General features: G+C 36.1%; 1 protein-coding gene across 2 annotated transcripts in view; it reads left to right on the plus strand.

Annotated features, from left to right (window-relative positions):
• Positions 1–26,244, plus strand: part of SPPL2A (signal peptide peptidase like 2A) — a 53,959-nt gene that overhangs the window by 16,636 nt on the left and 11,079 nt on the right. The window contains exons 2-15 of one of the 2 annotated variants that reach the window (XM_055537979.1): positions 4,022–4,137; positions 4,527–4,709; positions 5,643–5,732; positions 6,193–6,326; positions 9,059–9,210; positions 13,163–13,259; positions 13,695–13,796; positions 15,676–15,757; positions 16,288–16,362; positions 20,141–20,197; positions 20,393–20,446; positions 20,884–20,986; positions 24,190–24,264; positions 25,700–25,860. In XM_055537979.1, the coding sequence (XP_055393954.1) occupies positions 4,087–4,137; positions 4,527–4,709; positions 5,643–5,732; positions 6,193–6,326; positions 9,059–9,210; positions 13,163–13,259; positions 13,695–13,796; positions 15,676–15,757; positions 16,288–16,362; positions 20,141–20,197; positions 20,393–20,446; positions 20,884–20,986; positions 24,190–24,264; positions 25,700–25,860 (1,416 nt within the window). In that variant the 5' untranslated portion in view covers positions 4,022–4,086. Of the gene's footprint in view, positions 1–4,017; positions 4,138–4,526; positions 4,710–5,642; positions 5,733–6,192; positions 6,327–9,058; positions 9,211–13,162; positions 13,260–13,694; positions 13,797–15,675; positions 15,758–16,287; positions 16,363–20,140; positions 20,198–20,392; positions 20,447–20,883; positions 20,987–24,189; positions 24,265–25,699; positions 25,861–26,244 lie in introns of both variants that reach the window. The other variant, XM_055537978.1, reaches the window with a different exon arrangement.

The following is a 26,244-nucleotide window of genomic DNA, read 5'->3' on the forward strand; positions in this document are numbered from 1 at the left end:
CATGATATTTACATGTTTCAATGCCATTCTCCCAAATCTTCCCACCCTCTCCCTCTCCCACAGAGTCCATAAGACTGTTCTATACATCAGTGTCTCTTTTGCTGTCTCGTACACAGGGTTATTGTTACCATCTTTCTAAATTCCATATATATGCGTTAGTATACTGTATTGGTGTTTTTCTTTCTGGCTTACTTCACTCTGTATAATAGGCTCCAGTTTCATCCACCTCATTAGAACTGATTCAAATGTATTCTTTTTAATGGCTGAATAATACTCCATTGTGTATATGTACCACAGCTTTCTTATCCATTCATCTGTTGATGGACATCTAGGTTGCTTCCATGTCCTGGCTATTATAAACAGTGCTGCGATGAACATTGGGGTACTCGTGTCTCTTTCCCTTCTGGTTTTCTCAGTGTGTATGCCCAGCAGTGGGATTGCTGGATCATAAGGCAGGTCTATTTCCAGTTTTTTAAGGAATCTCCACACTGTTCTCCATAGTGGCTGCACTAGTTTGCATTCCCACCAACAGTGTAAGAGGGTTCCCTTTTCTCCACACCCTCTCCAGCATTTATTACTTGTAGACTTTTGGATTGCAGCCATTCTGACTGGCGTGAAATGGTACCTCATAGTGGTTTTGATTTGCATTTCTCTGATAATGAGTGATGTTGAGCATCTTTTCATGTGTTTGTTAGCCATCTTTATGTCTTCTTTGGAGAAATGTCTATTTAGTTCTTTGGCCCATTTTTTGATTGGGTCATTTATTTTTCTGGAGTTGAGCTGTAGGAGTTGCTTGTATATTCTCGAGATTAGTTGTTTGTCAGTTGCTTCATTTGCTATTATCTTCTCCCATTCTGAAGGCTGTCTTTTCACCTTGCTAATAGTTTCCTTTGATGATCTTAGTTTTTTGAGTATTGAGTTTTAAGCCAATTTTTTCACTCTCCTCTTTCACTTTCATCAAGAGGCTCTTCGGTTCCTCTTCACTTTCTGCCATAAGGTTGGTGTCATCTGCATATCTGAGGTTATTGATGTTTCTCTCTGCAATCTTGATTCCTACTTGTGCATTATCCAGCCCAGCGTTTCTCATGATGTACTCTGCATAGAAGTTAAATAAGCAGGGTGACAATATACAGCCTTGACATACTCCTTTCCTTATTTGGAACCAGTCCATTGTTCCATGTCCAGTTCTAACTGTTGCTTCTTGACCTTCATACAGATTTCTCAGGAGGCAGGTCAGGTGGTCTGGCGTTCACATCTCTTTAAGAATTTTCCAGTTTGTTGTGATTCACACAGTCATGGGCTTTGGCGTAGTCAATAAGCAGTAGATGTTTTTCTAGAACTCTCTTGCTTTTTCGATGATCCAACAGATGTTGGCAATTTGATCTCTGGTTCCTCTGCCTTTTCTAAATCTAGCTTGAACATCTGGAAGTTCTCAGTTCATGTACTGTTGAAGCCTGCCTTGGAGAGTTTTGAGCATTATTTTACCAGCGTGTGAGATGAGTGCAATTGTGTGGTAGTTTGAACATTCTTTGGCATTGCCTTTCTTTGGGATTGGAATGAAAACTGACCTTTTCCAGTCCTGTGGCCACTGCTGAGTTTTCCAAATTTGCTGGCATATTGAGTGCAGCACTTTCACAGCATCATCCTTCAGGATTTTAAATAGCTCCACTAAAAATCCATCACTCCACTAGCTTTGTTCGTAGTGATGCTTCCTAAGGCCCACTTGACTTCACATTCCAGGATGTCTGGCTTTAGGTGAATGATCACACCATCGTGGTTATCTGGGTCATGAAGGTCTTTTTGTATAGTTCTTCTGTGTATTCTTGTCACCTGCTCTTAATATCTTATGTTTCTGTTAGGTCCATACCATTTCTGTCCGTTATTGACCCTGATGCTGGGAAAGATTAAAGGCAGGAGGAGAAGGGGATGACAGAGGATAAGATGGTTGGATGGCATCACCGACTCGATGGGCATGAGTTTAAATAAGCTCCAGGAGTTGGTGATGGACAGGGAAGCCTGGCCTGCTGCAGTCCATGGGGTTGCAAAGAGTCGGACACAACTGAGCAACTGAATTGAACTGAACTTGCATGAAATGTTCCCTTCATATGTCTGATTTTCTTGAAGAGATCTCTAGTCTTTCCCATTCAGTTGTTTTCCTCTATTTCTTCACATTGTTCACTGAGGAAGGCTTTCTTATCGCTCCTTGGTATTCTTTGGAACTCTGCATTCAGATGGGTGTATCTTTCCTTTTCTCCTTTGCCTTTAGCTTCTTTTATTTTTCCTTTTTCATTTGCTTTTGGTTAAAACCAAATCCTGATTTAGATACAGTCCTTTCCAAAAGGAGCTTAGGAGAATTACTGGTTCTCATCTGTGACAGGTAAAGGATAAATTCAGCCTAGAAACAAGGAAGTCCTCAAAGACTAATGGGGTCTTGTCAAAAGGATACAAAGAGCAAGTTGGAAGAGGCCATATTTGCAAACTGACCAAATTGGGCATAACTTGAACATCAAACAATCCCAAACAATAGATTCATTAAGAATTTAATAGGTCAGTCCACCTCTGCTGTCAGAATCCAGTCATAGCCACCAAGTATTTAGCTGCATGAAAACTGCATTTCTTTTTTCCAGAAATGATTTCCTTATGTAACATTTTATTTAATCTGATGGCATGTTTGAAGAATTCCCTACACTTGCTTAGATCCATAAGCTAATGAAGTCCCAAGTATGCCAGAAAGCCCTCAAACCCAAATGTTCACAAGAGATTTTAGGTAGGAGAGCATGGATTAGAGCATTTCTGTACTTCTTAGATATTTAGATTGACTTCTATGTAATTACCAAAATTACAAATTTACAAAATTAATAGATCAAAAATGGTCAAATGTCGGTGCATAATTTAGTGGCAGAGGCTTGGTAGTACACCATCTTTAACTGCCAAACAATCTTTTTTCTCCCTTTGGTTGTAGTGTAAGATTTTCTCAAAGGAGAGAGGAAGGATCTGGATTGATCCAAGTTTAAGGGGAATTGTGATGCGGAGTAGTATTCTAGTTATCTTGGGCTGTTTCTTCATATCATAGGCTCCACTCCCACCGCCCTAGCCCCGTGTACTATGGTTTTTCTTTTTAGTCACTTATTACCTCTTGTCTCTCTTCTTTCTCGGTAGTGGGAAATGAGGCATAAGGAAAGAACATTCTTCTAGATCTTCCTTTTTCACTTTAAACTCTAGATTGGTCTTTTTGAATAGATTTTTTGCAGGGTCTTGAAAACTTGAGATTTCTAGTTTCTCTGGTTCATTTCCAAAGATAGCACTTAGAAGTTTACCCTACAATGCAGGAGACACGTGGAAGATCCTACGTGCCACAGAGTAACTAAGCCCCTGTGCCACAACTACTGAGCCCACGTGTGGCTCCTACTAAAGCCTGCATCCCTCAGGCCCGTGCTCTGTCACAAGAGAAGCCACCGAATGAGAAGCCTGCACCCTGCAACTAGAGAGTACCTCCAGCTTGCCAGAGCTACAGAAAAGCCTGCCCAGCGACAAAGACCTAGCACAGCCAAAAATAGAAGGAAAAAAAAATTTTTTTATAGTTTATCCTAGTAACTAGAACATGGAAGGTAAAATAGGTTAAGGGATTTCAGGTGCATTATCTTTTATAGAATACGAGTAATGAAATAATAACTCATAAGAGATTTATAACTCATAAGAATATAACTCATAAGAAATAATAACTCATAAGAAGTAAAGTTTCAGGGTGTGAAGGGAGTATCAAAGTTATAACATCATAACAAGATTCCTCCCTGGGATATGGCCCTTATAACATGGGCCATTAAGAAAGTGACTTCCTTAAAGAACGTTTTCTGAGCAACCATGTAGTTTTACTGTTTCCTCAAAGAAGAAGTTCATTGGAGGACCTTACCCCTTAAGGAAATGTGGTCAAACCTGTATATAAATAGCTTTATTAAAATCTTTAGTTCTTGGCAAGCTGAATCATTGCCACTGTGAAAATTATGGTTTGTGTCCTAGACAGCTGCTCACGAAGCAATCCTCCATGCCTCTGGAAATGGCAGGCCTTCACCATCTAAGGACTACTGCATGCTGTATAACCCTCACTGGACATCTCTTCCAAGTACCCTAGAAAATGCAGTAAGTAAATCACAGTTTCTATTTATTTATAACAAAATAGTGAATGGTGAGAATGAGTGGTTATAATGTTTCAGTGTGTAACCTAATTATAACATTACGATTAATATTTACTACTTTTGCTTTAGTTTTTTTTTTTTAGGTGCATTGTATTTGATACTCCCTTCACACCCTGAAACTTTACTTTTTTTTTTTTTTACTACTTTTTTTAGTTTTTCTCATAAAGAGAAAAACAAGTTAGAAAATTAAAAAATACCTACCTCAAAGCCTGACTGTCATCAAGTGTTTCGAATTTAAAGGAACTTTGTGTTAAACCAATGTTGATACTCTCTTTGAATGCCTTTAGGGTGAAATATGATATATATAATATTAAAGACATTTCTTCATTCCAGACTTCCACGAGTTTGATGAATCTGACTACCACACCACTCTGCAATGTTTCTGATATTCCTCCTGATGGAATAAAGAACAAAGCAGTTGTGGTACAGTGGGGAACCTGCCATTTTCTTGAAAAAGCCAAAATTGCACAAACAGGAGGTGCTGAAGCTTTGTTGGTTGCCAATAACAGTGTCCTAGTAAGTTATTAAACTATAATAACTTCTTTTGAGTTCTTGATACCAAATTTTACAGGAACTGAGCTATATTCTTTGTGTGTGGTTTGGTGCTGAGTGTTTTGGGGGTTTTTTGGGTTTTGTTTTAAACTTTTTGTTTTTTATTGGGATGTAGCCGATTAACAAACAATGTTGTGGTAGATTCTGAACAGTGAAGGGTCTCAGTTCAGTTCAGTCGCTCAGTCGTGTCCGGCTCTTTGCAACCCCATGGACAGCAGTACACCAGCCTTCTCTGTCCATCACCAACTCCCAGAGCCTACTCAAACTCACATCCATCATGTTGGTGATGCCATCCAACCGTCTCATCCTCTGTTGTCCCCTTCTCCTCCTGCCTTCAATCTTTCCCAGCATCAGGGTCTTTTCCAGTGAGTCAGTTCGTTGCATCAGGTGGCCAGAGTATTGGAGTTTCAGCTTCAGCATCAGTCCTTCCAATGAATATTCAGGACTGATTCCTTTAGGATTGACTGATTGGGGTCTCAGCCATACATATACGTGTATCCATTCTCTCCCAAATTCCCCTCTCATTCAAGCTGCCACATAACATTAAGTAGGGTTTAATAGCCCTGTGCTATCAGGGCTGAGTTTTGAATAATCTGATGGTAATATTCGTAAACATACTGGTTATAATAGATGTTTAATTGGAAAATTTTGTTTCTTTTCCACTCCTAAAATAGACAAGATATGTTAGGAACGTGTGTGTGTGTATAAAATATCAGTTTAAACTTATGCTAAAAAAATTCCAGTTTGAATCCTTTTTAATATTATAATATTAAGAAAGAACACATGAAACATTGTTTTATAACTTTAAAAAGATATTTGTATTTAATGAATAATTTGTGCTTTATTCTGTAAATACACTAGTAGTTCATAAGTTTTCGTAATTTTTTTTTCTTTTAGTTTCCTCCCTCAGGGAACAAATCTGAATTTCTTGATGTGAAAATATTGATTGCATTTATAAACCACAAAGACTTTAAAGATATGAAGCAGGTAAATTAATAATTATCTGTTAGATACAGTTTATAAATAGTACAATTCTGTACTTTAATCCACTGATATTTAAATTATTATATATGTTCCATTTGCTAGTAAGATGGAACTTGCTAGTCTTATTCAACCCCTCCCCATTTAGCACAAGGTGTTTCAGAGTCTTGATGTTTGAGAGGATATTTCTTTCTTTCGACCTTTTTAAAATCCCTGTATCATATCATTTATCTTAATTTTAAATCCTTGAACAAAATGTCAGTGTGTGAAACACCACACTTTTGCTTTTAATAAAACAAAACCTCATAATTTTGACAAGACTATATTATGTTGTCAGAATAATTCTGTTATTCTTGACTGTCTTATATATCCTGTCCATTCCAGAATGAAATTGGAATATTGCTGCCATACTCTATAGTAAAAAGAAAATGAATTCCAGTGTATTAACTGTTATTTTGCATTTCAGACTCTTGGAGATAACATTATGGTGAAAATGTATTCTCCATCGTGGCCTAACTTTGACTATACTATGGTGGTTATTTTTGTAATTGCTGTATTCACTGTGGCATTAGGAGGATACTGGAGCGGGCTAATTGAATTGTAAGCTTAATTAAACTTCATTGTTTTTAAGATAAATGGTTAAAAAATTATTGTCTTTAATCATTTTATCATGTACCAACACTTAAAGTTCTACTTGTTCTCAGAATATAGTGCTAACAGCATTAGATCACAGGTTTGTCCTCTCACAGATCTTCAACTTTTCGCTGAGAGGAAGGGAGTTGTAGGTTCCTCTTGTTCTTCTGCTGGCAAGGAAACATTGAAGTTTCACCAAAGGCTCTTAAATTAAAACATTTTATTACCTCACCCAGAAAAGGTGGAGATAGTTAGCATCCTAATGTACCTATTTGCTTAGATTGGAAGAAAATAAACAGGGTGGGAAGTTTTTCAGCTCCTCCTGAGTTGAATCATTATAATGTGACCTCACCATTCTATTCAGTGTTTTAGGAATTGGGTATTAATTAAGCATGTCCATATTTTAATTTAAATATAGAAATTTCAAAGGTACATGAAATTTGGATTTGTCTATTTAATAACAACCTAACCCAGTGTTCTTACAGTTATGTACCTTTTGCTGTAGATTAAAGCAGGCAGTGTAGTTTAGAAGAATCAATTCATTTTTATAACTCTGAGTAAAAAATTGTGCTCAGAGCACATTATTTTGTGCATAAAGGACAATATGTTCACCTTGTGAATTGATCTATAAATTCCACTAAAAGGGGCTTATTTGACGCCAGCTAAAGCTAATAAGCTTATTTGTAATTTCTTAAAATATTAAAATTTGATTGACTTACAGTAAGAGAAATCTAACAAGCATAGATTCCTAGAGTATTGAGGTTAAAATATTTTACATACTTGGAAAACACATTTTAGCATGTGTTAGTCACTTGTCTTCACATAAGTAAGCATTATATTTTTCACTATTAACTTTATAAAGCCTAGTATGGAAGATCTCCAGAATCATTTTCTAGATCGTATGCTAAAATGTTATAATTTCTGAAAAGCTACTGATTCATTGAAAATGTTTTTCCATTTAATATAGATTCTCACTGTACTTACATTATTATGTAAATTGTGTCTTTTCTAGAGTAGTGCGGCTCAAGATGTAATGGGAATACAGACTGTCTTGAGATCTCATTCAGTTCAGTTCAGTCACTCAGTCATGTCAGACTCTTTGCGACCCCATGAACCGCAGCATGCCAGTCCTCCCTGTCCATCACCAACTCCCGGAGTCCACCCAAACCCATTAAAATTTTTAAAAATTCAGATTTAGTAGGCTTGGAGTGAATGCTGAGATTCTGCATTTTTTAACAAACTGGTGCATGAACTTTGAGTTAGCAAGGCAAGCTTAATGTACCTGTCAGGACAGGCTCCTCCTCAAGAAAATTGGAGGTGGGAGAGCAGTACTTGTATGTAATCATAAAACATGATGATGGACAAAAACAAAAAATGTATTGCCTTCAGTAACTAGGTTAGGGAAGAGATATCTTTTACTTACAGAGTTAAGGATTTTGAAATTTTAGTGACCAGTTCTAAAAGTAGGATGTGGTGGTGGTGGTTTAGTCGCTAAGTCGTGTCTGACTCTTGTGACCCCATGGACTATAGCCTGCCGGGCTCCTCTGTCCATAGGATTCTCCTGGCAAGAATACTGGAATGGGTTGCCATTTCCTTCTCCAGGGGATCTTCCCGACCAACGAATTGAACCTAGGTCTCCTGTATGGTAGGCAGATTCTTTACCAACTGAGCTACAAGGGAAGCCCAAAAAGTAGGATAAAGATAGAAAAAACAAAGTGTGTATGTTGTGGGTGGGAGTGACAGTATAGAGAAAGAATATTAATCAATGATAAAATGGAAAAAGTTTCATAAAAAGTAGAATTATTGACATAAGGACCGTTAACAACAGCATGACTGGATTTTGAGGGTATTACTTATGCTAAGTGAAATAAGTCAGACAAAGATAAATACCAGAACATCTCATTTATGTGTGAAATCTTTAAAAAAATGAACTCATAGGTGCAGAGAACAGATTGGTGGTTACCAGAGGTGGGGAGGTGGAGGGTGGGAAAAACGGGTGAAGGTGCTCAAAGGGTACGACTTCCAGTTATAAGATAAATAAGGCCTGGTGATGTCCAACATAGTGGCCATCGTGAATGATTCTGTCCTCATATTTGAAAGTTGCTAATAAAGTAGTTCTTAAGAGTTCTCATCACAAGAAAAAAAAATCTTTTTAACTATGTGCTGATGAGTGGGAACTAAACTTATTGTGGTAATCATTTTGCAATATATACAATTATCAAATCATTGTGTAGTACACCTGAAATTAATGTTATATGTCTTCTATATCTTAATTTTAAAAAATAACACAGGAGCAGTTATTTAGCAAGTAAAGAGAGTTAGACTGAAAGAGAAGGGAAAAGAGAATATGGCTTAGGGAAGGAAAAGTTTACCAGAACAGGACCTCATAACCCAGAATTAATAATATAAACATCACCAAAAACATTAATTTTTTTATGTAATAAATATCTTCTGTTTCAACAGTTTTGTCTCCAGAAAAAAAAATAGTTTCATAAGTTAGTGGTTAATAACACACCAACTCTGAAGGGTAGAATTATAGAGAGTTTTTACTTCTAGATTAAGTATTTCTTCATGGTGTATAATTTTTTAAGTATATTAACTTTGTAATCAGAAACAACTTTAAGTTAGTATTACAGATAGATTTTAAAAATAACTGTACATGGCAGAGATTGCTGAAGTTTCTGTGTGTGTTTATGCAGGGAAAACATGAAGGCAATGACAAACACTGAAGATAGAGAAATGAGGAAAAAGAAGGAAGAATACTTTACTTTTAGTCCTCTAACAGTTATAATATTTGTGGTCATCTGCTGTATTATGATGGTCTTACTTTATTTCTTCTACAAATGGTTGGGTAAGAAATCATTTTATATTTACTACTTTTTAGCATACAATCTTTTCATTTACTTTGCCAGATTTATCTTTTCCTTTAAGGCATTCAACTGGAAAACAAGTGAATAATTAAAAAGTGATATATTAACTTTTTAAACTGTCGAAAATGTTTAGGTCCCTGTTACTCTGGGATTAAAAAAAAAATTCTGATTTAAAGTATACTGTGACTCAAAATAAGAACACTTCTTCATGGACAACCGGAAAGAATTGCTACGGTCCCTAAGTTTTCCTCTCTGCAGATAAAGCGTAATAGACAGGTATCTAAGCAGCAGACTAAGGATTTCTTGGTAGCTATATACAGTTAAATGAAATCTAATAGAAGATTATTCAGATTATGAATTTATTGCTTCTGCTTACTCCTAAAGTGTGATTGGTCCTTTTTTTCAGTTTGCAAATCAAAATGTATTGCTTAAATTTTGTTTTACTTGTGTGAACATTTAAGATCATACTACATCTAAAAACACACAGGTACTTGCTTGTAGTTTAGAGAGTAAATGATACTTTTTCCTTTAGGAAGGAAAGGGTCATGGCTTGCCCATTCCCTGACACTGTACTTAGTGTTCTGATAAGATGGCAATTTGCCATTTGTGGCCAACATGTAGCAGAAAGAGAAGGGAGCCCAAGGAAGAAGAGTGTTCCTAATGAGAATTAGCAAAAACTCTTTGTGAAAACCACCACAGGCTACAAAATGTTTATTTAGAGAATAATGGTATAAGTTTCTAGAGGAGAAAACTAAGGCCTCAGGTTAGTTTCACTTTAGTTTTCAATTTCTCCCCTCCTATGGTAGCAGTTTTGAAACTATACTTATATATATTTCCAATTAGAAAAAAATTATTCTTGGAATATCACTCATATTCAATATGTTGTTGGGAGAGTGGATACCAGTGTGGTATTTATATTATGTCGTCATTGCACAGGTAATTTTTCTGTTTTAAATTCTCAGCCTTCAATTGTGTGTCTGACCCTCAGTTGATATATTTAGTAGTCTTTGATAGAACAAAGAGATTTCTGTACTTTACCCTAAAGCACATTTTAGTTTTTGGTAAGGGATTTCCTTAAACTCATCACTACTTAAAAATTGACCCTGTTTGTAACTGTAATTTTCAGTGTAGGAGGAGGAAGATCATTTTAAACCTCTTGGTTATCCCATGACATGGGGTCAACAATGGGACTCTAACAATGGTGTGTGATATTGTGAAATTTAATATACTTTGAAATGGTTCCTTATGGCTAAAATTGATGCCATTTCTTAATATGTTCAATGTATTAAATTGCTAAGATTCTCCATGCCGTTTTATGTTAAGTCATGCTCAAGAAAATAACTAAAGATAGTTATATTTACCAAATTCTCTCTCATGCAAAATCATTTTCTTAGGTATAGTAGGACACTAAAACTCTGGTATGGCTTCCACAGCATGACTTCCACTAGAGTTTAAAATCTTGGTTTGGAGACCTTTGGTGGATGACTAAACAAACTCAACTTGGCAATCTTTGATTGTTAGTCTTACTACTTAGATTGTCATATATGTGCAATAATAACAAATAATAAGCCAATGAAAAAATAATTTGTCCAAGATCACCAATTAGAAAGTGATTAATTTACTGCCCCTTATTTACTATTTCTAGTTTGCTGTCTTTTCTCACATACAAAACAAAGTTATAGTTTTCTGAAATCTAGTGGAATTTGCAAAATTCCATTAAAATGTGTATTTCCATTGTAAAATTTCGAGAAATTTCACAAAGCAATACTTTTAGAGCATGATAATTTCTTCCTGTTTTTAGCAACAGCAAGATCAAATGTTTTTAATTTTAAGTAATTTTCAACCAAGTATAGCTAATATAGAAAAACATTTGTGAATTTTAATACCTTAATATCATACCTAGACAATGAGGTTTGTTTAAGTGGATTTGGTTTTACCACATGAAAAGTTATTAGAGATGAATTCCACCATAGGAATATGTAGACATCATGATTAATGTCTAAGGTAGGTGAAAGTTCTCATCTTTAAGCTTTTTAAAAATATTTTAGGGACACATGTATACCTATGGCTGATTCATGTTGATATATGGCAAAAGCCACCACAATATTGTGAAATAATTATCCTTCAATTAAAATAAATAAAATTTTTTTTAAAGTAAAACATTTCCACTAAAAAAAATAAAAAGTATTTAAAGTGGTTTATTCTTCCATTTAAATATAAATGTCTACAACTCACTTCATAGACATCTTTACCAAACATGTGACTTTGAATCATTGAATGATAAAATGCACAGCTACTAACATAAATCCTAGCAATGTTTTCTTAGGTCGGTCTCTGAAGGCAAAAGAAATAAAAGCAAAAATAAACAAATGGGACCTAATAAAACTTAAAGCTTTTACATAGCAAAGGAAACCATAAACAAAACTGAAAGACAGCCTATGAACTGGAAGAAAATATTTGCAAAAGATGCAACCATCAGGGGTTAATATCTAAAATACACAAACGGCTCATACAATTCAATATCAAAAAAACAAACAACCCAATCAGAAAAAGGGCAGAAGACCTAAACAGACATTTCTCCAAAGATGACATACAAATGGCCTATAGGCACATGAGAAGATGCTCAGCATCACTGATTATTAGAGAAATGCAGATCAGAACTACGTGAGGTTTCATCTCACACCTGTCAGAATGGCCATCTTCAAAAAGTCTACAAATAATAAAATTTTTGAGAGGGTGTGGAGAAAAGGGAACCCTCCTATCACTGTTGGTGGGAATATAAATTGGTGTGGCCACTATGGAAAACAGTATGGAGGTTCCTTAAAAACTAAAAATAGAGCTAACATAGGATCCAGCAATTCCACTTGTGTGTATTTATTCCAAGAAAACAAGAAACTAAATAGAACGTATATATGCATTCTTATGTTCACTAGGGGCTTCCCTGGTGGCTCAGACAGTAAAGAATCTGCCTGTGTTGCAGGAGACCCAGGTTCAATCCCTGGGTTGGGAAAATTCCCTGGAGTAGGAAATGGCAACCCACTCCAGTATTCTTGCCTGGAGAATTCCATGGACAGAGTAGCCTGGTAGGCTACAGTCCACGGGGTCACAAAGAGTTGGACATGACTGAGCAGCTAATACTTTCTTTCTACTTCTGTGTTCATTGTGGCATTATTTACAATAGCCAAATTATGGAAGCAACCTAAATGCCCATCAATAGCTGAATGGGTAAAGAATGTATGAGATATATATATAATAGAATATTACTCAGTCATTAAAAAACAATGAAATAATGCTATTCGCAGTAACATGGGTGAACCTAAAGATTATTATGCTAAGTTAACTCAAACAGAAAGACAAATAATATGACATTATGTATGTGGAATCTAAAAAATAATACAGATCAGCTTATTTACAAATTAGAAAGACAGCCATAGAAAAGAAATTTACAAATAAAGGGGAAAGGGAAGGGATAAAGTAGCAGTATAGGATTAACAAATATACCCCACTATCTATTATAAAGATAAATAATGAGTATTATATAGCACAGAGAACTATATTTAGTATCTTGTAATAGCCTATATTGGAAAAGAATCTGAAGCTGTACACCTGAAACTAATCCAGTATTGTAAATCAACTGTAATAGTAAAATTTTTTAAAAGAGAAAAAAATTGCAGAGCCAGCTTCAGCCCTTAAAGAAATCCTAGTAGTGTGTAGTGGAACTGAAACAACACGTGAAATACCACCCTTAAAGCTCAGGATCTAAGTATGTTCAGTTTAGTAACCAATTCAGATTATGATATGGTCACTGCATTGAAAGTATTATTATCCAATAAGAAAGCTAAAGAACTAATATTAATTGTATAAAAGTTTTCTTACCATGTTTCCTTATTGTGTTTCCTCTGTTCTCATGTAATTTGGTGTCTTTTTTTCTAGTTTATGTTATGATAGCAATTTTCTGCATAGCATCAGCGATGAGTCTGTACAACTGTCTTGCTGCACTAGTTCGTAAGATACCATGTGGACAATGCACGTATGTATCTCTTGTGAGAAAGCCCATAATGGTTTTTGTAATTTAAAACAATACAAGGAAAAATAGGACCTGTGTTGTAAACCTGTGAAGTCCAATATACATGTTGCTATTTTAATTAAAAATAATTAAAATTAAATAAAATTAAAAATTCACTTGCCCAGTCCCATTAGCCACGTTTCAAGTGCTAATTAATAACCACGTGTGGCTAATGGCTGTGGTATTGGACAGCACAGATACAGAGCATTTTCATCCACACAGTTCTATTGAACTGGTGAATATTTTATTATGTATCATTCATTGTAGTTAAAGTCAAGGCTTTAAAATTGAGGTTTCAAAAAACTGTCTTGTCACTGTGGCAAACATTCATTTGTTACATTAAGTGAACATTGTATTTCATCTTTAGGGTAAATTAATGTATTTTAAACTGTCTTTTAGGATTACCTGTCGTGGCAAGAGCATTGAAGTGAGACTTATTTTTCTCTCTGGACTGTGCATAGCAGTAGCTGTTGTTTGGGCTGTATTTCGAAATGAAGATAGGTATGAATACTCATTGTATTTCCTTTTAGGTTAGACTCAGGAGGGGTTGTGTCATATCTTGCCTTGATAATTGTTCATTATGGATTTTTTTCCCCCCAGAACATCCTTGTCTTGAAACATGCCAAATACTTAAATAAAGAAATCTTGTGCTAATGGATTTGAGGTTGTCTAGAGAGGGAAATATAAACTAGGATTTAAACATCTAAACTGAAATAGGCTCCAAAAATACACTTATTTATGGTATAGCCACACAGTGAAGTGCAATGCAGCTGTCAAGAATGAAGATTTCTGTGAATTGATATGCAGTGATTTCCAGGATATATTTTTAACCGAAAAAAGCCAAATATGCAAGAATATCTAGCATATGCTACCTTTCATGTGAGAAAGAAAGAAATATAAGAAAATATATAGGTTTCTGTCTATTTGCAGGAAGGATAACCAGAAAATAATTTTAACAGTTCATTAATAAAATTATTAAAACCCCAAAGGATTTAATGGCCCAAAATTTAGGAGGAGAGTTCATACAATTGTAGGCAGCTCCAAGTATGATAATCAGTTGGTAATTATTCATGCTAGTTGTCAATTTCCGGTAGAGTTTGATGTATAGCTCTCATTTCCTTTATGCTTTAGCTATCTGGAAGTATATTAACATTGTATCCTTTGTTATGAGCTACCTTTGTAAAAAGAGGTATGTAAAATTCAAAGATTAAGAATAAAGATGCACTTTTGTCTGATATACTTTCTCCTGAAGCAGGCTTTCAACTTTTTCTTAGTGCAGTAGTCTTCATTATTCTCAGTTCAGTCGCTCAGTCATGTCCAACTCCTTGCGACCCCATGAACCGCAGCACACCAGGCCTCCCTGTCCATCACCAACTCCTGGAGTCCACCCAAACCCATGTCCATCGAGTCGATGATGCCATCCAACCATCTCATCCTCTGTCGTCCCCTTCTCCTCCTGCCCTCAATCTTTCCCAGCATCAGGGTCTTTTCCAATGAGTCAACTCTTTGCATCAGGTGGCCACAGTATTGGAGTTTCAGCTTCAGCATCAGTCCTTCCAATGAACACCCAGGACTGATCTCCTTTAGGATGGGCTGGTTGGATCTCCTTGCAGTCCAAGGGACTCTCAAGAGTCTTCTCCAACACCACAGTTCAAAAGCATCAATTCTTCGGGGCTCAACTTTCTTTATAATCCAACTCTCACATCCATACATGACTACTGGAAAAACCATAGCCTTGACTAGATGGACCTTTGTTGGCAAAGTAATGTCTCTGCTTTTTAATATGCTGTCTAGGCTGGTCATAACTTTTCTTCCAAGGAGCAAACGTCTTTTAATTTCATTGCTGCAGTCACCATCTGCAGTGATTTTTGAGCCCACAAAAATAAAGTCAGCTACTGTTTCCACTGTGTCCCCATCTATCTGCCATGAAGTGATGGTACCAGATGTCATGATCTTAGTTTTCTGAATGTTGAGCTTTAAGCCAACTTTTTCACTCTCCTCTTTCACTTTCATCAAGAGGCTCTTTATTTCTTCTTCACTTTCTGCCATGAGGGTGGTGTCATCTGCATATCTGAGGTTGTTGATATTTCTCCTGGCGATCTTGATCCCAGCTTGTGCTTCCTCCAGCCCAGCGTTTCTTATGATGTACTCTGCATATAAGTTAAAAAAGCAGGGTGACAATATACAGCCTTGACTATTCTACTAGAACAATAAAATATGGAGACTGTAAGAGGTTTTTCTGTTATTATAACTGCTACTTAATAGTTGAATAGTCAAATCATAGCAATTGAACAGTATTGCTTTAGTGATATTTTTCTTTTGAAATGTTCCACTTAAAAATAACTGAGTAAAACAATAGAGTAATTTCTTTTGATTTTAGGTGGGCTTGGATTTTACAGGATATCTTGGGGATTGCTTTCTGTCTGAATTTAATTAAAACACTGAAGTTACCCAACTTCAAGGTAAAGTAGACTACTTTGCTAGCTAAAGTATTGTTTTCTTTTTAAAACAACTTTATTAAGGTATAATTTACATATAATTAAATGCACCTATTTTAAGTGTACAGATTATCGAAACTTTACAAATATGTAACTTTGTAACCACTATCCCAATCAATTATAAAATATTTCTTACCTCATCAAAAGCTTTATCATGCCCTTTATCAATCAGTCCTAATCGCCAACCCAGGAAACCACTGATTTTCTACATAAAATATTTTTAATCATTCACATAGTATGCCAAATTCATATAATCTGTACAAGACTAAAATAAGGAAGAACATTTCTTTGCTTCAATGATTCTTTTTTAAAAGAATGAGTTGAAGCAGATAAAATTTCAATGTGATTTATAGACTAAAACTACAAATAAACATTAAATGCCTTAAAAAATAGTGTTTAAATGTATGTTACATGTTTATTTGTATTTGCAAAATAATATCTCTTAATTTAAATATGAGAAGTTTGACCTTTAAATTTGTTTCTTTCTTCAACAGTCATGTGTGATACTTCTAGGCCTTCTCCTCCTCTATGATGTATTTTTTGTTTTCATAACACCATTCATCACAAAGGTATGATATTTTTTAAATGCATAGGAAACGTACTAAATGATTAGAACCTTAAATATGGTCTTAGAGTATTGATTTTCCAGATGTTTACCATTGACTGGGTTCTAATTCTCTTAAGAGAATTGTCATTGAAATTGGTCTTTTAATAGAGGATATTTTTAAGGCTTTACACCATTTTGCTAAAAAAAAAAAAAAATGCCTCCTGATTGATGTAAACATGAGAATGTCTATAAATTTTCTTCCTACACATTTTAAAGTAACTTTTCTTCCATTATAAAACAATAAATATTTGCTGTAAATAATACAGACTGCAAAAAAGAATGAAAAGATGTCATTGCTTCTTTCATTTCTGTAACCCTAGTGTCTGACTAAGAAATAGCTCAACGCTGGAAGTCTAGAGGCCTAAAGTGTAGACCTGTAACTTTATAACCCTGAGCTGCTTAGTCACTTGGCCCTCAGTTTCCTTATCATTTGAGTGAGGGAGTATTGCTAGCATTCTATCCTCTGTTTCCATCAGTAGAATTCTTTTGGTTGCTTCTGCAAAAATCCAACCTAACTGTTTTATATGAAAGAGGTCCCATCTATTCAGAATATGTGCAAAGGCCAGAGAGGAGGGCCTGTCCTCAGGAGAAACTAGACCCAGGGCCACGTACTCTTCCTTCGTGCTTCTGTCCACCTTTTCATTGTCTCAGACTGGCTTTTTCCATGAAGGTAGAATCGTAGCAACTTGAAACTCCTAGGTCATCTATTCCTAACTATACCACTAGCTTGTCAATAAAATCATGGTGCTGTCCTTAGAATAAGGGAGAGGTGTTGGGTAAGTGTGGTAGTCCTTCATTATTGGCCCAGTTTTTCTACCTTGTCCCTATTCCTATCTCATGAATATATTACTAATTATTGCTTAATTCTTCTACTTTTCCCACTTTGAGTCTCATTTTCTAACTTTATATCATTTTTTTATCCTTTGTCACTTTCATATATTTAGTATTTTATAATGAATGCTTTTTCCCCTAGTAGTTCTTTGTTCTTTAACCTCTGCATTCTGAAATATCTGCATTTCTGATATTGGCTATGATGGCATAAGACAAACATATGCCCCATTGGGGAGCTAAAATTGCAACTAGGTAACAAATGTAGTTAACTGTCCCAAAACACTAGTACCTTTCCATGCTTTAATGGTGAACCATCTGGCTCATTGACTTAATTTGCAATGGTAACCTAAAAAAGCATAGAACTAGTATTAGGAATATAGCAAAAGCTGTTAATTTACTAAAGCGTATTTTGAAGTTCGTTCTAAACTTGTTCTAGCTGTGTCAATTTATTTGATTTTAAAATGTTTCTATGAGTCACTCCATCACAGATCTCATAATGAAAATAAAACACCCTCTCTACAAAACCGTTCCCATAGGTTAATGGGTAGTCATACCATATGACCACCCTTTTAGGCTTCCCTGGTGGCTCACATGGTAAAGAATCTGCCTGCAATGCAGGAGCCCAAGATTTGATTCCTGGGTCAGGAAGATCCCCTGGAGAAGGAAATGGCAACCCACTCCAGTATTCTTGCCTGGAGAATCCCATGGGCAAGAGGAGCCTGATGGGTTACAGTTCTTTGGGTTGCAGAGTTGGACATGACTCAGTGGTCAACATTTTCATACCATATGACACTTATATTGCACGGTGAACATAAAAGCTAAACTAAACTCTTCTAAATAAATTTTCCATTATGTTTTAACACTAGTATCACTTTATAAATGCCAAACTTGTCTGCCAGCAAACTATGTCCATTCTGTTCACATAAAAATGTCAGGATTTTAAAGGTATATGTGGTAATAGTAAAGATGTCTTTGCATCTTCTGTCTTCTGTGCTTAGGGAATTTTTCTTCTTTTTTTCCATCTTTGATCCCACTGACTAGAAACGTGACTTCTAGTAATCTGATCCAATGGAAAAGATTGACGTGCTCTTTGGAGTTCACTCTTGTAGATTTACCTTAACACTGTCTTCTCAGTCTGGTTTGTTAGGCAAATCAAAATGAAAATCAGATACATAATTTCTGATTTTTGTGGTTTTCACTGAAAATTTCAAGAATTAAATATTAGACATTCTAAATAACTTCTTGACCCTGGTATTAGTATACTTTTAATGAGTTGGCAGGGCAGGTAGCCATAGGAGTACAGATAGTAAGAGCCTGTCTTTTTTTTTTCTTCATCTACCACCATACTTTGTATAGTGTCTTGCAAATAGTAGTTTCTCAGGTAGATATCTTTGATTGTATGAGAGGATGTCAGTAATGGTCTTCAGTTAAATGTTTTAAATAACAATTTGAAAATGAACCAAAATAAACTCTTTATCTGGAAATTGAATCACATCATGGGAGTTTCCTGTAAGCAACTGTATTTAATATTAGTTTATTTTAATAAACTCCTGTGATTTAACCCTTCTGTAACCCAAATCTTAACATGAGGAAAGGATTTCTGTTGCCAAGGAATTTATTCTTTTTTCTACTCAACTCAGGTATCAGTGAAATCCTCTTAAAAATAAACTCAAGTAATTTATTCTATGCTCCCCACCCACATGGAAAATAGTATAGCTAATCAGTCAAATTCTCCTAAAAATGCAGCATTTATTTATCTTCCCATGACCTGTTTGGGGCATTATTTTAAGTGTAAGATGGGTGCTCATGCAGTCTTACCTTGCTACATCTAAATGTTTCCTGTCTCCCCAGTAGACTTTACTGTCAGGAAAGAACTTTTTAATGAATTTCTCACACAGCCCACATAAAAAGACCTTAGACATGCACAAGGAAAAAATTCTGCTAAGGTTAATGTTTTAATTGGTGTGTTAAGAGCAGGCAAAGCTGAAATTGGACAAGAGTCAGGATAGAGAAATGTTCTCAAGTTCTTTAGGGCTTGATCTTTTCAAGTTTGGCTTCATTGTTAATGTGGTGAGTAGACAGAAGGTTAAATGAATATTTAAATAAAGTCATCTATTTATTACAAATCTGTATATAAAAAATTTCAGTATTTCTTCTGTCCCTGTTCATTGTTATTGCTAAAAATGACCAATGACACATAGTATATGGCATAATATAAGGAAAAGCCCTTAAAATGTATAGCCCATAGAAGAAATACTAGATATTAGTTGTCAGTATAAATCAGTGCTCAAACCTTCAGTTGAATAATTTTTGTGTGGTTTATCTGTAAGTTTCTCTTATTTGTTGAGCTCTAATAAAGTGGAGTAGTATGCTAGGTGAAATTTGTTTTAGGTAACTCCAATTTTTGCTATCTGCTGCCGCTGCTAAGTCACTTCAGTCGCGTCCGACTCTGTGCGACCCCATAGACGACAGCCCACTAGGCTCCCCCGTCCCTAGGATTCTCCAGGCAAGAACACTGGAGTGGGTTGCCATTTCCTTTTGCTATCTACAGAGACCATTTTAGGAAAATCAGTCTACAGATGACTTTCCATCAGCTTACGGTAGGCCATAGCTGTGGCAGTAGATCATAAATGTATGTGTGTGTCCGACTCTTTGCGACGCCAAAGACTGGGGCCCACCAGGCTCCACTGTCCATGGGATTTCCCAGGCCAGAATACTGGAGTGGGTTGCCATTTCCTTCTCCAGGGGATCTTCCCAACCCAGGGATCAAACCCATGTCTCTCGAGTCTGCTACATTGGCAGTCAGGCTCTTTACCACCAGCGCCACCTGGGAAGCCCTAGGTCATGGATACTGGAAGATTGTTCACTTTTAGTGATTGAACAATTTCTTTTACTTTTCTTAATTTTAGAATGGTGAGAGTATCATGGTTGAACTTGCAGCTGGACCTTTTGGAAATAATGAAAAGGTAGGGGTGGCAATTAAGTACAAATGGCTGCCAGTGTATTTGTGTGTGTCCAGTTAATAATTTTGCCTTCCTGTGTAATTCATTGGTCATGTAGTGCATGTTAAGGTATTGTAAAGCTTTGTTTCTCACAAAATATAGCCCTTTTGTTAGTTATTCTAAATTATTAAATACCTATTGACTTGGGTTTCATCCTAGAATGATGGAAACTTGGTGGAAGCCACTGCTCAACCATCAGCTCCCCATGAGAAAGTAAGGATTGTATTTCAGATATGTTCATTGGACTTTAAATCATACCCTCTCAGACAAGACTCTTCTTTGGGGGAAAAAAATCTAGATTGTCAAAAAAAAAATCTCTTTCAAAGCCTGAGTCCTCTATTTTTGGTAAAAAGGAAAGAAAAAACGTTAGATATGGGGATACTGGATTAATACTCTTAACCTTACATGTGTGTTGGGTTTTGTTTTTCCATAACTACATATCTATGTCTTTCAAGCTTTCTATACATTCAGAGTATTATATATGTTTAATTTATGTTCCCTGATTTCAAGCTTTTTTCCCCTCATTTTCTAAAATGCTAATTTTAAAACGTTAAGTTATTCTAACATCAGTCCTTCCATTTCTGAAGATGTGGGTAAAGATTCCTAAGAGGTTTATTGGTGGTCTCTCTCTTTTTTTTTTGTAATTACAGTTACCAGTAGTCATCAGGGTACCAAAACTGGCCTATTTCTCAGTAATGAGTGTCTGTCTCATGCCAGTTTCAATACTGGGTTTTGGAGACATCATTGTACCAGGTAAGCAATTGTTTGTAACAATTTGAGTGAAAATAGACTGATGATTTAAATTGTCAGATGTGCAGTATCATGTATCAGATGTTAAAAGTTACCTGCTCCTTAAGTATTTCTGGCTAATGCTAGAGTGACATTCAGTGACAGGAATGGAGAAAAAGTGTTTTGATGGGTAGAAGATAAAGCCCAAATAGTAACAACCAAAGTATATCTCCCATGGCTCAAAAAATGCCTTAGAAGAAGTAACTAGGCTCAATTTGACCTCTTCCCCAAGAAAGTATATAATAAATCCCCTTTAAAAGTTGAGTTTAATAATGCTAAATATATTATAATTTCTGTTACTTACGTTTTAAAACAATAGTTATTTGTTTAAACTAAGTTATTTGAACTAAGCAAGGTCGTGATAAAGAGGAAAACACCATAGAACAACAGCTAGTAGGGCACTATAATACCAAAATAACAAAGTGTGTGGTGGAATTGATTGCCTTCTACTTGAATGTCTGTTCTGACAGTTACTGCAGTTTGGCCTATTTTCCTCACTGGGCTACCTATAGAATAAACTTAATCCCAGCCCAGGAATAATATAGTATTCAGTTCAGTTCATCGCTCAGTCGTGTCCAACTCTTTGCAACCCCATGAACCGCAGCACAACAGGCTTCCCTGTCCATCACAAACTCCTAGAGTCCACCCAGACCCATGTCCATCGAGTCGGTGATGCCATCCAACCAACTCATCCTCTGTCGTCCCATTCTCCTCCTGCCTTAAATCCTTCCCAGCATCAGGGTCTTTTCAAATGAGTCAACTCTTCTCATCAGGTAGCCAAAGTATTGGAGTTTCAGCTTCATCATCAGTCCCTCCAATGAACACCCAAGACTGATCTCCTTTAGGATGGGCTGGTTGGATCTCCTTGCAGTCCAAGGGACTCTCAAGAGTCTTCTCCTACACCACAGTTTAAAAGCATTGATTCTTCAGTGCTCAGCCTTCTTACAGTCCAACTCTCACATCCCTACATGACCACTGGAAAAACCATAGCCTTGACTAGATGGGCCTTTATTGGCAAAGTAATGTCTCTGCTTTTTAATATGCTGTCTAGTTTGGTCGTAACTTCCTTCCAAGGAGCAAATTAAAAATTTCATGGCTGCACTCACCATCTGCAGTGATTTTTGAGCCCAGAAAAATAAAATCAGCCACTATGTCCACTGTATCCCCGTCTATTTGCCATGAAGTGATGAAACCGGATGCCATGATCTTTGTTTTCTGAATGTTGAGCTTTAAGCCAGCTTTTTCACTTTCCTCTTTCACTTTCCTCAAGAAGCTCTTTAGTTCTTCACTTTCTGCCATAAGGGTGGTGTCATCTGCATATCTGAGGTTATTGATACTTCTCCCGGCTATCTTGATTCCAGCTTGTGCTTCTTCCAGCCCAGCGTTTCTCATGATGTACTCTGCATATAAGTTAAATAAGCAGGGTGACAATATACAGCCTTGACATACTCCTTTTCCTATATGGAACCAGTCTGTTGTTCCATGTCCAGTTCTAACTGTTGCTTCCTGACCTCCATACAGGTTTTTCAAGAGGCAGGTCAGGTGGTCTGGTATTCCCATCTCTTTCAGGATTTTCCACAGTTTATTGTGATCCACACAATCATAGGCTTTGGCATATAATTTGGCAATAAAGCAGAAATAGATGTTTTTCTAGAACTCTCTTGCTTTTTCAGTGATCCAGCGGATGTTGGCAATTTGGTCTCTGGTTCCTCTGCCTTTTCTAAAACCAGCTTGAACATCTGGAAGTTCATGGTTCACGTATTGCTGAAGCCTGGCTTGGAGAATTTTGAGCATTACTTTACTAGTGTGTGAGATGAGTGCAGTTGTTTGGTAGTTTGAGCATTCTTTGGCATTGCCTTTCTTTGGGATTGGAATGAAAACTGACCTTTTCCAGTCCTGTGGCCACTGCTGAGTTTTCCAAATTTGCTGGCATATTGAGGGCAGCGTTTTCACAGCATCATCTTTCAGGATTTGAAATAGCTCAACTGGAATTCCATCACCTCCACTAGCTTTGTTCGTAGTGATGCTTCCTAAGGCCCACTTGACTTCACATTCCAGAATGTCTGGCTCTAGGTCAGCGATCCCACCATCGTGATTATCTGGGTTGTGAAGATCTTTTTTGTACAGTTCTTCTGTGTATTCTTCTTAATATCTTCTGCTTCTGTTAGGTCCATACCATTTCTGTCCTTTATCGAGCCCATCTTTGCATGAAATGTTCCCTTGATATCTCTAATTTTCTTGAAGAGATCTCTTGTCTTTCCCATTCTGTTGTTTTCTTCTATCTCTTTGCATTGATTGCTGAGGAAGACTTTGTTTTTGCTGACTGTATAGAGCGTCTCCATATTTGCCTGCAAAGAATATAATCAGTCTGATTTCGGTGTCGACCATCTGGTGATGTCCATGTGTAGAGTCTTCTCTTGTGTTGTTGGAAGAGGGTGTTTGCTATGACCAGTGCATTCTCTTGGCAAAACTCTATTAGCCTTTGCCCTGCTTCATTCCGTACTCCAAGGCCAAATTTGCCTGTTACTCCAGGTGTTTCTTGACTTCCTACTTTTGCATTCTAATATAGAAGTAATTGATAATGTTTCTCAGTCAGGTGGTAGTGTGTCCTGCTTCACTTTTCTTACTGTCTCCTTGTGTACTACAGGGCTGTGCCTAGGTAAAGAGTACTGGCTCTTCTGAAAAAGCCCTGCCATTGACATAGTAAAGCCAGATAGAGAAGCAAATATTGTTGCCATGTGAGCTGGATGGCAAAGTCCAGTGTAGCAGCTGTCTTAGGCCAGTGAGTCTCCTTTCACGTAATTGATAAAGTAGGGAAAGCTTTCTATTAAGTAACCTTAAAGTTCTTGAATATCTTTAAACTTACCCTTCTTTTTACCAGTCCCACACCATGTGCTATTAAAAGCAGATAGCATAGAATTGGTGAAAACAATGTGCTAGCTAATAAAAATTATGTTTTTAATGGCTTAAAGGAAAATGTTTAATATGTGGTATTAAGTTTAAAGAAATCAGCATATAAAATTTTATCTGGAATTTGAGGTACTTTAATGTTCTAATGATGCAAAAATGAATGTTAAATACAATGCAACATGTACTTTTACCATAGTTAACAACTGAATTTGTATTGCTATTGTTATTTTAAGAATGTAATGTGAAATTTTTTTTAGGTCTGTTGATTGCATACTGTAGAAGATTTGATGTTGAGATTGGCTCTTCTATATACTATGTTTCCTCCACAATTGGTAAATTTTTGTTTTTTCTTTTTGTTATATTGAGTTGTATCATCCGTAGGAAAAGGTCTTAAAAGTAAGGAGTCCTGGATTCTAATTCTTCACTATTACTTAATAAGATGCTTTTTCCATCCAAAAGAGATAATTATAGTTTACTACCTGTATCACAAGGTTTTTGAGGATTGAAAAGGAAATTATATATGAAAGAAGATTCTACACATAAAAAGCTTACTAGAGCATATGGCACGTAGGTAGTTGATACTAGTATAATACTGGGCTTTTAAAAAATACTGTATAATATTTACATATTAATATAAATAAACTTATGGGCACAATAATACCTGGGACAGCAGAGGTAGTTGTTACTTGTCTTACTTCTTTTCTTGAAAACAGACAAGAACAAGCAATAAGCCAGAAAATACTTTTCTACTTCTGAACATATCAAATATATATCTCAAAATCAGTACACCAAAATTCTTTATTCTTAGGTAAATGGCCTGCACCAGAGCCATTTAGATACTGTTCTAGAAAGGTTTTTAATTCCACAGTGGAATTAAATCTTATAAATTAAGTATACATCAGCAGTTAGAAAAGGATTTTTCTAGAAGTAGTTCCTCTGACAGCAAGAAAGAATAGCTAAATGAGTGAAAGGATGAAGAAAGGGTGGAAATTATAAAGAAATAATAAAAGCAGTCTGAGCCCATTAAGTATGATACTCCCTAAAGGCATTAACATGTTAGCGTGCAGCACTAGTCAGTGTGATAGAATAAAGAAACATTCAGTGAAAAGACAGAAAAGACTGTAAATTAGGACAACTCACTTCACTTCACTGGTCCTCCATTGCCTCACTTTACTTCACTATTCCTCCATTGTAACTTTGGGCAACTCATTTCATTGGTCCTCCATTGCATCATCTGTAAAACGAGAAGGTGGACTGCATTGTCCATAAAAGCCCTACTAGTTCCAGTTTTCTGAGATCCAGTGTTCATATTGAGATGCAGAGTCATTAATAAAAGATCAAATGAAGTTTGATATGCAATTGTTGATGATGACCAGGAAGTATATAATCAATATTAGAAAGATTTTTTAAAACAACCTTTGGTACCTGTAGGTACAGATTTTAGTTATCTAAAATGTGGAACAACTTAATATCCTTAATAGTGGCAGATAACTGAGACTTTTTCTTGAATCATTATCTTTATCAATGATTAAGAATTAATTATGTTATTAATGATTAATTATAGTGGAAATACTAAACAGTTTCCACATTTTTCAAAAGCTCTGTAGAATGTCTCTCCTGACTAATCTCTAGGAAAATAATGAAATTATGAAAAGAAGTCATAGGGCAAAAACATTCTGAGAAATATTTGAAAACCAGTACTTCAGTGAGGGAATTAAAATCCACCTTTGATAGCATAAAAATGACTGATACTTGATATTCTTGCAGCCTATGCCATTGGCATGATTCTTACATTTGTTGTTCTGGTGCTGATGAAAAAGGGTCAACCTGCTCTCCTCTATTTAGTACCTTGCACACTTATTACTGCCTCACTTGTTGCCTGGAGACGTAAGGAAATGAAAAAGTTCTGGAAAGGTAGCAGCTATCAGGTATGTGCTTATATCTTGGTTACCAAGTTATAACATTGCCTAACTTTGGTTGGGAACTGCTTGTATATATCAAAGCTTTATATATTTATTCTCAAAGCTTTTACATGCCTAAAAGTTGCCTTGAATTTATCAGAGAGTCCTAAGTTTCTTTCCACCACTACCCCCTTACTTGTCACCTGCTGCATCATCACTTCTCATCCTCACTACAATCTGATGCCAAAATTCTGGTGACTCAAGATAAAAGTACCAAGAAGCATGGGAGGGCGTCAGGGAAAATCAAAACAGCATTTCAACATGAGTTTTCAGAATCCACACAAAAGTAGACTTCATGGAAGATAAGAGCCATGTTTAAGTACTAAATTTTGATGCTGACACCACTTAGCT

Source organism: Bubalus kerabau, chromosome 10, assembly GCF_029407905.1.
Source record: "Bubalus kerabau isolate K-KA32 ecotype Philippines breed swamp buffalo chromosome 10, PCC_UOA_SB_1v2, whole genome shotgun sequence".
In the NCBI taxonomy this organism is placed as follows: domain Eukaryota; kingdom Metazoa; phylum Chordata; class Mammalia; order Artiodactyla; family Bovidae; genus Bubalus; species Bubalus kerabau.